Source organism: Anabrus simplex, chromosome 1 (assembly GCF_040414725.1).
Source record: "Anabrus simplex isolate iqAnaSimp1 chromosome 1, ASM4041472v1, whole genome shotgun sequence".
NCBI classification, from domain to species: Eukaryota; Metazoa; Arthropoda; class Insecta; order Orthoptera; family Tettigoniidae; genus Anabrus; species Anabrus simplex.
The window spans coordinates 1,156,137,988-1,156,150,208 of NC_090265.1; the positions used below are offsets into that span (position 1 = coordinate 1,156,137,988).

The 12,221-nt window shown below is 35.8% G+C and overlaps 1 protein-coding gene across 4 annotated transcripts in view; it reads left to right on the top strand.

Annotated features, from left to right (window-relative positions):
- Nucleotides 1–12,221, top strand: part of LOC136876987 (aladin) — a 122,094-nt gene that overhangs the window by 84,197 nt on the left and 25,676 nt on the right. For 3 of the 4 annotated variants that reach the window (XM_067150783.2, XM_067150775.2, XM_067150767.2), the window contains 2 exons: nt 3,938–4,066; nt 4,156–4,240. In XM_067150783.2, the coding sequence (XP_067006884.2) occupies nt 3,938–4,066; nt 4,156–4,240 (214 nt within the window). Of the gene's footprint in view, nt 1–3,937; nt 4,081–4,155; nt 4,241–12,221 lie in introns of those variants that run through there. The other variant, XM_068228567.1, reaches the window with a different exon arrangement.

The window sequence follows — 12,221 nt, forward strand, 5'->3', positions numbered from 1 at the left end:
AAGATATGATTTCCATTTTGAAACCCATTGCTTGATTGTTTTCAAAAAGTACAGAAAGACTTATTTCCCATTGTTCATGCTGTGTATCTCTAGAAACAACTTAAAAATATATAATTGATGTGACCCTGAGATGAAAATAAGAAGAAATTTTAGATATAACATGGCTTTAAGTCCTGCTCATTTTCTTGCTTATATGATTGATCCAAAGCAAATCACTAACACTGAACTGCTGCAACTGAATACAGATGAGAAGAAATTGGGACTTGATTTTGCAAGCTCAAATATACATTTAGTTCTCTACTATAAGTTCCAGGTACAATCACCACCATTTCAGGAATCACTTTTCAGTGAATCAGTGGTGTCACAAGTGTCAGCTTATGAATGTTGGAAGTACCAAATAAGCACAATATTGAAAATGTGTATCCTAATGTCTTCCCCATTATCAAACATTTGACTGCTCCAGCATCTTCAGCTAGTGTATATAAATATATATATTTTCTTTCAGATTAGTTTATTCAAAGCCAGTGAACTAGTGTTTTTATTCAAAATGTTTAATCCGGGTGATTTCTTTTTGTAATCGCAAAAAATAAAACCTATGTATTTTTAAATACTTTATTTAAGGTCACATCTGCTTGGTCATATTGCGACTTAACTATAAAATCCAACCCCCCCCCCGCTCAACAGCTCCGAAGGGCCATGGCCTACCAAACAACCGCTGTTTAGCCCGAAGGCCTGAGGATTACGAGGTGTAATGTGGTCGGAATGACGAATCCTCTCGGCCATTATTCTTGGCTTTCTAGACCTGAGCCGCTATCTCACTGTCCATTGTAATCACATAAGCTGACTGGACCTCAAACCAGTCTTCAGATTCAGGTAAAAGTCCTTGACCTGGCCGGAAATCAAACCCGGGGCCTTTGAATAAGTCAGGTATGCTACCGCTGCACTGCATGACCGGCGTAACTATAAAATACAATATATTAATAACAAGTGACTAAATATACAGACACATTCGATTATAACTGATTACTGATTAATAGGGACCTGAAAAATTAGCATCTATTTGTTTCAAATTTAGCATTTTTTTTTTTTTTTCAAAATTAGCATCTATTTACAAAGTTAAAATAATAACATGGTATTATTCATTTTAACAATTCCAAGTTTATGAAATGCAGTTATTGTCCTTGGTTCACACACAATACAAATTCATTGTTCAAACGAAAGCATTGTCAGTAGCCTACTTCGACATTGCTGTTTTTCAAATTTCTCCATCTGTCTGTAACAACAGTGCTGTAACGAGACAACACACACTCTTTATCTACATTGTTCATTTGGGTCCACAACAACTCAAGACAGTATATAGCAAATATGCCGAACTCTGTCTGAACTGCAGTTAATGCAAAAATCACATTTTTCACTTTCTTTCATCTGGGTTGCATGTTTGAGAGAACAGTAATCAGACCAGATATCGTTTCATGAGAGATCTGTTACTCCAAACAATTTCTCAAGCTCATCTAATTTATCAATGTTATTCAAAATTATATTTTTTGGATACAAAGCTTGAGAAATTGACACAAAATGCTTATGGTTGGGGTCTTTAGTTTTCAATGTGGCTAGCTTGCACTGTGAAAAATGAGCAGCTTTGACAAATGTGTCTCTACATGTAGCCTGCTGCAGAGGAGTGAGCTTAATCAAAGCATCATTAGTTGCCGCAGAAAAATTCCCCTCACAAATGAAGGTAGAACTGGCGTTAAGGTTATGCTGTTTGGGATAAAGGAGATGAGAGGTAGAATACAGAGACCCTTCAAGTTCAGTAAGGAGGTCAACTAATCCAGCTGCATGATCTGTGACAAAAACCATGTGGGAGTGAAACCTATTCACTTCTCAGTCACTCAGATCAGTCACGTACTTAATACCATAGTTGTTGATGTCTTTCTTGTTAGACATCTTGAAAAATGTAACAACTTCAGTAAAGTAAGCACTCAAATAGAAGACAGTCTGAAACCAACTATTCCATTGGCTAATTAGATTTTTGCTTTCTTGTGTTGAAAAATGCAGACTTTACCATCACAACCACATGATTTAAATCCTCATCACTGCGACCCAACTATTGCCAACCAAGCTGATCTTATGTGCCCAGCACTGTACATGCATTAAATGATCCCATATGACCACACTTAATGTTTCATAACACCGGGTCATGTACGGGGCACTGTCACTAACAAACACTTTAACTGCATCATATGATACACTATAACTGCGCAGAGCTTCTAAAACAGTACAAGAGCAGTTTGTAGCATTTCCTCCATCAAGATAGTTCACAGAAACAACGTGCAGCTCTCTTTTCGATTCATCTGGTACTTGGAATATGATGATAAAAACACAACAGTCAATTCTGTCTGTAGTTTCATCGCAGATTATGTTGATGTTCTTCCCCACTAGACCCTCTGCTGTTCTTTTCTGGTGGTCAGATGCAACTTCTAGAAAGGAAGAAAGACCTCAAATTATAACAATATAATTTAAAATTACTGGATCAGTTGGGTACAGTAAGATAGTTCGATATGGAAATCGCACTCATATTCTGTATTCTTCAATTTTGCGCATGGTTTTGATGTCATAATGCCTAAACCACACCCGATCAATGAATCGAAACTTTCCCAGTAAATATACTTCACGTAGAGTTCTCACACATGGCAGCTCTTCATTTGAAAACTCAGTAATCCAGGCTCTTAGTTCTTTGCTTTCCAGCTTTTCCAGAGATATATTTGCTTTGGTAAATACTTCAACTGTGTGTTTCGAGAAGTTATCTCTGGACATTTTTCGTCGTTTACAACTATCTAACTGCGTAAGCTCAGAAGATTGCTTTCTTTGAGACGTACTAGCATTAGGGGTTGAACTTTCGTTATCGCGTCGCTTACCCACGTGTTTTTCAGATTTAACATGTTTCACAATACTATCTTCTTTTTCCCACCCTTTATAGATATTATAGATAATATCAGTGCTGGAATAAAAGGTGGTTTAAACCATAAAAACAGTTTTCACAAAAAAACAGTATTTTGTGCTTGTTTTTGTTTTTTCTCCTGCTATTGTGTAAATATTACATCAATCGGCTACTTTTCTTCATCGATTGAAACTTTCGAAAGATTTGAGTATTTTGAGTATTTCTGACAATTTTTCCAAAATATGTTGTTTTAGCCAATAAATTGAACATTTTCACAGAATTCGCACCAAAATCGCATATTCATACTAATTTCTCATTTTGAGTCACAATTCGCATTTTGTTGCACTTCTATTTATGCGTAAAAATTATTTTATTCCACATTAGAATTACCGTAGGCTTGGATTCAGTACAAGATTTAAAAATTAGCATTTATCGCAAAGGCGATTTTTTTCAGGTCCCTACTGATTAATAATGTTATTGGAAAGGGTAGAATCTGTTTTGATTTGTTGATGTCATTAAGTATACAGTGAAGATTATTGATGTATCAGGGACCGAAAATGGCTCCCTGACTTGTATTACCTATCTTATATACGTTGTCTAGCAACAGTAAATCTATGCATTTTATCCTGGTGACAGCATGTGGGATTGTCATATCTCAACACATTTTTTCCACCGGTTTCTCATTCATAACTCCCCAGTGAACACAAAAATTAAAAATCCGGCTTTGAGGTGCATTTGGACCCCATTCTTTCTACCTATGTTAACAATTTCAGATCTCTGCATGCTGTAGATTTGACTGTGCATCATGCACACACAGACAAACAAAACAGTTCCTTTCATTATAGATAATATCAATGCTGGAATAAAAGGTCATTTAAGCCATAAAAACAGTTTTCACAAAGAGTCAGTGTTTTGTTCTTGTTTTCATTTTTTCTCCTGCTACTGTGTAAATATTACATTGATTGCATGAATAAATGACAGATGACAGATTTGTTTCAGGCTAGGAGGTTTAGTGCATTCGTTAGCCTGGGATCACCTTGGCCACCATCTAGCCGTTCTCTTCAAGGATTGTGACGTCGTTGCAATTTTCAAGACACAGTTGACTCCACTCCTGCTTGTTGCTCCATGGTGTGTTGGCTGTTGTATGTATTTACATTATTTATATGTAGTTAAGCAATACAGATAGATACTTTTAACATCTTTTTCTTTTTTTTCAGTTGTCTAGTTCGAGGTCTCAAGGAAGAAGTACCAAACGCTATCAACTTTCAAAAGAACTTTTTTGAAGGTGCAGTTCTCACAATAGTAAGTATTGAAAACAAAGTGTATGCATTGACACATTGCTCGGAAGTCCCCATTTAAACATAGATATATAGTCAAACCAGCCTACAAAGGAACTTGAATTAGATATATAACTGCTTTTATAAGAAAGATTTTATGATTTCAAAGTTATTCCAATAAAGCCTGTGTAAATTAACCTTATTTAATTGGAAACTGTCCAGCATCATCTAGCATAGTTTCCTCTCACTGGCCAGGTCTGTTTGGAATATAAGTCTGTCCATCATTTCCTGTCATTCCACCAGCTCTCCACTCAACACTGTTCCAGTCTTCTCCTCTCTTCTCAGTACAGTTCTTCACTCCCTTCAGGCCTCTTCATCTTTTCCTTAACTTTGCTGCCCACTTCCATCTCATTCATTCTTCTGGGTATCCTTAAATCATCCTTCATATCGCACGCACATACCATCTTAGTCAACATTTCTCTGTGCTCTTTTGTAAAGGTTCCTCATTCATTACCTCCCTCACATTCTCATTTCTCACTGTTCTTGTAACCCCTTTTCTGCTCCTCAAGAAACTGTCCAGCACAGAAACAAATTGAAAATTTTACTTATGTGGGAAATTACTTTGTATGCAGTTAAATATTCCTTTGTGTCCATGTCTGTACTATGGACATGAAATTTATTTCTGTGAGGCAGGTTACTGAAAGGATCAACTCACCACTTTGATGTGCTGAGTGGGCCGAGGTACATAAACTATTGACAAGTGGGTAAATCCACTGTTAGTTAGTGTACAGAATTGTGTGTCGGTGGTCATGATTGTTGAAGTCTAACAGGTTCAAAGAAGAGGAATGTGTTAGATGTGAATGCTAAATTTAGATCATTGATGGATGTGTAAAAGACAAATTATCAGTGGAAAAAGTTGTTGAAATGTTCAACACTAGTAGGCCGAACCTCTCTCACTTATAAAGGCCGCAGGTGATCATTTTGACCGTTGCCACTTGCTGATATATATATCTGACATCCAGGGACTGGGAAGAATCTGCAAGTTCAAAAAAGGAATTTAAAACAACTTGGTTAACAATTGGACGTTATTGTATACAAAGTAACCCATTAACATAAATGTGTAACTGTATTAAAGGCACTCATCATCATTCATCATCATCATTCATCATCATCATCAACAATGTTCCACTCCAATCGCCCAGGTGTGGTTAACAAGCATCCTCCATTCCTTTCTGTCCTTCCACTTTTCTTGCTCCATTACTTCTGCCGCATCCAATCCAGCTTCTCTAATATCCTTCCAAATCTGATCCATCCACCTTCTCGGTCTTGCTACCTGTTCCTTTCCCATTTTTTTTATATGTCCAAACCATTTCAGTCTTACTTTCTGTATCTTCTGTACTAATGGTTCTATAATTAGCTCTTCTTGGATTTTAATATTTTGTATTCTAGCTCTTCTTGTCTTTTTAACCAATGTTCTTAAAAATTTCATTTCTACTGGTTGATTCTTACTACCATGTCTCTTTTATTAGTCACCAGTGTTTCTAGTCCATATGTTACAGTTGGTATGAAATACTGTTTATATAATGTTAATTTCATTCTCTTTATTACTTTGTCATCCCATAAAAGCTCTCTGACTTGATGATAAAATATTGTACTTTACTTAGTCTATTATTAATTTCAGGATCGATTTTGTTATTTCCATTAATAATGCTATACAGATATGTAAACTGTTCTACATTCTCTAACCGTTCTCCATCTTAAGTTCACTTGGCTTCTCTTCTCTTTTCCACAGTGCATGACTACAGTTTTCTTTTTACTAATTACTATTCCAAACTCCTTCAGATTTTCATTCCAAATGTCCAGTCTCCTTTGTACTTCCTTTTCTCCTTTTCCCCAAATCACCACATCATCTGCAAATACCAAAGCATTCACTTCATCACTACTGATGCTCTGTTTTACACGCTTTATGATTTCATCCATCAATATAATAAACAACTAGCTGTTACCCACGCCTTCGCTCGCAAGGATTTGGTAATTTGATAAAAATTATTGTTCGTCGGTACTTCGGTAAGATATTATCTGAAAATCCCTAAAGTATAAAAACTCTCCGAAAAATTGCATTTCATTTACCCCAGAACCCCTTTGTAAATCGCGTTTGTGGCATTGCCTTTTGAGGCTAAGATGACCAACCTAATGGCAGAGCTAAATCTGGAACATGCGACATGGAACTCTACATGTGAGAAACAGTCCTCTTTTGAGTCGGGGGGGGAAAAAAAAGAGGGGGGTTTCTTTATTTCTAAAGGAGAATCCAAATATCGATTTTCACGTCTATAACATCGTAGTTTTTGAGGTATAAGTATCCTCATAAAGAGAATTCAATTCCTTCTTCATTTATATTTGATCTCCAGCTTAAGTTGACTTTCCGAAAAAGTATGTATTTCTTTTTTTTTAAATACCAATTTTTTACGTTTGTAACATGTTAAGTTTATTAGATATACTGTAGATATACACATTTTAAAACCTGACCCACTCCTTGGCTGAGTGGTCAGTGTTGAGGCCTTCAGTTCACAGGGTTCCGGGTTCGATTCGAGGCTGGGTTTGGAATTTTATTCACGTGTGTTTAATTCATCTGGCTCGGGGACGGGTTTTTTGTGTTTGTCCCAACACTCTCCTCTTCATATTCACTCAGTCCACAATACCAACCACAACAGGAACACACAATAGTAATTAGATCCCTACACACGGAGTTGACATCAGGAAGGGCATCCAGCCGTAAAACAGGGTTGAATCCACATGTGCAACACAGTTCGCTACTGCGACTCCACAGGTGTAGGAAAATCAGTAGAAGAAGAAGATACTCGTATTTAAAATTCACCTGCTTTTTTTTATTATTCACCCCTTTAAGTGGATTTTCCAAATAAAGTGTGTTCATTTATTTTTAAAAGAGATACCAAGTACCAGTTTTAACGTCTGTAATATCTTCAGTTTCTGAGATATATGTATCCTCATATAAAGAATTCAACTCTTTCCTCACTTCTTTTCACACACAACCCCCTCCCCGCCCTTACCCCTTAAGTGGATTTTTCTGAAAAGAATAATTTGTGTTCATTTTTAAAGGATATTCCAAATACCAATTTTCATGTCTATAACATATTAGGTTTCTGTGATATAGATAATCTCGCTGCTGTAAGAATATCAGAGCTGACATTGCCATGGTTACAGCAGTTCATTTCTTTATCCGATTCCTAGAACAGGGGTAGTGTGGTGCCAATATCTCCATAACGGTTGGTTTTAGGGCCTTAAAACGTGGTTTTCGGGCCCTTAGGGTTTACCGAGTTTTGTTCTTTGCCTCCAGGGGCTTAAATTGAGCTTTGTCTCGTCCTTGTACGACAAATTCGATATTTCACCTATATTAGCCTAGTATTATTATATCTTCCCCCGTGCCCCCCTCCTCAAATTGTTTTGAAAATAAAATACAGCCCATGTCCCTCAGGGATAATGAATGTTTACATTAGTAGAATAATTTTTAGAATCAGTCCAGTAGTTCCTGAGATTAGCCATTACATTCAAACTAACTGTACCTCTTAATATATATAAGTATAGATAATGGCGACAGTGCACTTCTTGCTTGAGACCTTTTTTTTATATATATATATATATATATAAAATGTAATGATTTTGGTACATTCCTTTTCATAGGCATTCCCATACATGTTTTCTCTTAACTGTACCATAAGCTTTTTCCAAATCCAAGAATATGAACATGATTTCCTTGTTTCTTTCCAGATGTTTTTCCATTATCATTCACACTGTAAATATCAAGTCTATTCTAGATCTATTCACTCTGAAGCCATATTGTTCTTCCTCTGTGTTTCTATTGTATCCCTCAGTCTTTTGTCTATGTCTTTCTCCATTATTTTTAGCCCATGTGATAATAGGGTTATTCATCAATAATTTTCACATTTCTTCCTATTTCCTTTTTTGAACAATGGTACAATGCTTCCTTGTTGCCAATCTTCAGGTATTATTTCATCCTTCCATATGGCATTGAGGGCTCGGTATAGCCACTGTAGTCCAATGCTTCCCGCTCCCCTAATCATATCCGCATTGAATTCGTCTATACCACTTGTTTTACCTTTGCTCATGGCTTTCACTGCCCTTTCAAGTTCCAACCATGTTATCGGGTTCTCTTCTTTTTCTCCATTTATTATTTCCATTTTCTTATCTCCTTTTTCCTCCGAGCAGTCATCCTTATTATAAAGCTTATCCGAATACTTTGCCATCACATTCTGAAGACCCGTTTCGTCGTGTACTATGGATCCATCTTCTCTCTCTCTCTCATGCCTTAATTTTTTCTTGATTTATTCTTTTCGATTTTATTACTCTCTATAATAGTTTCTGATTTCCTCGACTATTTTTTTGTTGGTAAACTCTCCCCAACATTTCTTCTTTCCTTCCTTGATGCTCCTCTTTACTTGTTTCAATCTTTTGTACTCCATATTGCAACCTTTCCACCCCACGCCATTTGCCGCATAGAACCAAATGACTGCATGATAATCCCTAAAAAAAATCGGGATACCACCATATAGCACCATACGCCAAAGCGCCTGATGGAAAGGGACCTTTTTAGTCTAGAGTCAAATGCCACCTCATCAGGAAGGAACAAAAAAAATTCAGAATGATGGGTGAGCAAATGCTCTTCCGACCGTGCAAGGGTCTACTGCACCCTTCCGTTCCATAGAATCAAACCACCGACCTCCCAAGGCCATGGTGCGTTCGCGGCAGAAGATCAAAGAAAATAACACATAACTAGCTTAAAGGCATAAATGAACGGAAGGAAACCTGGGATACAATGTTATTCGGCAAAATAACAGGCAGACAAAAATTTAAATACCTATTTATTGAGCCTTGATAAATCAAATTAATTAAAGGTTGATCCTGAATATTTATAGTATATCAATGTTGAATATGCAACGTCCAACGGACTAAATACAAATTGTAAAGTGTCAAAAAAAATTATTTCTCCTTTACTTCTTTCTTCTTCCCGACATGATGATAAATATTACATCATAATTTGTATAACATACTTTTCAAATAAAAAAAATCAGAAATATCCTTATAAATGCGACGGTTATCATTACGAACTTTCTTCACTATCAGAAGAAGCAATTATTTATACAACAAAATAAATTGAAGATAACTTGAAGTGGTCACCTAGCTAAATTAATTATATTACAAAAATAAACAAAGAATAAATGAATGCTAGTCGATATAATCCTAATCAAAATAAAATGACTGATGTCGGGTCCAGAAATCGAACCCACATCCCAATGAATCCAATGACAAAAATTACGAAAATAAAACTCGATTTTATATCCACATAAAGAGTGAAACACGACTAAAAGAATGTATTAAAAAAAAGAAAATATGTACACAGTATGAAAATAAACAATAACAATATACACATGCAATTGGCTGTATATAAAAAAAATGTGACAACAAAAATCCATGGTTGCCTCAGAACTCGAACCGATGATATCCAAGATGGCATCGACAAACGGGACTAATAAAACTGCCTTTCTTAATTAATCATATGGTCAACAAATAAATGATAATACTGGCGTTCCAGTTAGTTAAATATTATTATAAGATCATACATGAAAAAGTCAAAGAACCCTTTAAACAATAATCGGTGTCGCACGGCCTTCATTCTAAGTGGAATAGCTCGAACAATACAGCATACAGTAATCCTTTAAAAGGGGCAAGCCTTCTTCACTCTCCCCTCATCGTAAATCTCTGGACGTCAAAGCCCGGGCAAATAATGGCCCAGTGTGGCAGAAATATCCTTTCAACATCTCAAGGTGAAAGCAAATCGTTTCCCTTGGAACACATATTTGTTAAATAATCTTATTTCATTATATATTCTCATATCATATTTCCAAAGCTCCACTGGCTTATAAATTCACTGTCCTGCCATAATTCTATAATACAATATCAATCCAGTGTTCATTTTCTTATATTCACATCCATCAACTCAGAATGACTGGCTTCGATTCCATCCGATTACAGAATACAGCCTAGGTTTTTCCTACGTTTTAAAATCAAATCAATAAAATCAAATATGGATTTTAAACATATCCATAACGTTTTTCGCATACATAGAAAGGGAAAATATTTCACATAAAAGGAAAACTCTAATCTCAATAGGAGGGCGTCTGTTCGATGTCTAGGCATGTCACAAGTTACGCATATAATTAATACAGCCATCTACAAATATATCATCATGCGAATTACATGAAAATAAGAGTGCCTTGCTATCCTAATGTTAACAGTCGATAATCCATTTTTACAAGCATAATCACCATGCATTATCATAATAAGCTTGGATATCATGTAAATAAATTATACAAAATTACGGCTTGGCTCAGTGCCAAAAACAAATCCACTATCTATTACATTTACCTAATCTAAGCACTCTGACTAACTAATATTTTATCATCACGTCAAATACATGCATTACGTTAATTATATATATATATTTAAGCCCATGGAGTAGACTATAAATTCCATGAAATGAACATAAATGAATATGAAGACCACTCACAAGTTCTCTTTCTAATTAAAAAAAATTCATGCAATTTACATGTCTAACCTAATTTACGTGATCTGCATAATGAATAACCGCGCATTTATTAAAAAATTACTTCATTTTAGTACTTATCATCATGTCGTAACAATCCAAGGTTCGGGTCCCGGGTAAGACCCTCATTCTTTCCTTTTAAGCTTCCATGGTGTTGACATTGGTCACGGGTTCATGTCCGTTGCTACTCCCGCTGAGCACGTTCATATTCCAATGGTTATCTTCTACACTTATAACAGATTTTATGAGATTAAGACTTGTTGCGTCACTTTAACACAAAAAATACAATTAATAGCACTATAATGAAATTAATACTTGTTGCATCACTTAAAAAGTTACAATTATACCGTTCTTGCGATCACATAACTTCAACCTGTTTTTAAATACTATTGTTTGTAGACAATTACAATATTCTCGAAGATATAAACTGTACATTTACAGTCTGAAACACTAAATAGATCAGAACACCATCAAACCGTGGTTCTGCTTTGGATCCTTCGCGTGAAGTGGATACTGTTGTCATCATCTGATTCCTTTTATAAACTTTCCCCCTTCCATGCAAGAGACAATGGATAGTCCCCACTACTTTTTTTAATTAATAGTTCCACGTGTCGTATGACATCGGTAATACACTCAAACGTGTGACTCAGATTCTTAAGTAGTCTGGTTATGTGCGGAACCTGAAATGTTCGGCCATTTATTTAAAATTAATTATCAAAATAATGCCCCAACAATGTCTTCCATGAAGGTGCTGCGTACAAGGGACGCTTAGCGTGTTATATAATGCAACGATTGCGTATTCTTCCACACGTTAATATATTATAAAGAATTAGAATTTTGGCAGATGTCTATAATTAAATCATATCACATCCCGAGGTTTCCCATATTAAATATTATGCATGTCTCGAAATCTCATCATAATAATGCAATTCGCGAGCTGGCAACATCGTCTTCGGCCATTTTTTCAACGGGTGAAGGTATCATTATCGATTTTTCTGGCTTGAGATTTTCTTCCCTCTCTCTCTATCTGTGTATCCTTTTAGTTAAGACGGAGTGGTGTTTAGCAGTTTACAAAGGTTGTGTAAGCATGTGCAACCTGATGATGATGCTTGTTGTTTAAAGGGGCCTAACATCGAAGGTCATCGGCCCCATGTGCAACCTAATGCAACTTTTTGTAACAAGTACGAGGGAGCTTTACAAAGGTTTTTCACTGCCAAATAATTAATAAATAAATATGTACATGACCGATAAGGTCACAATATGTAACCTTTTTATTCTCATCCCTCTGATACATTTTTTGCTTTTCCTTATCCATTTCTTCACCTTGTTCTTTTATTTCTCTTTTTATTTTGTTAGTCCACCACTG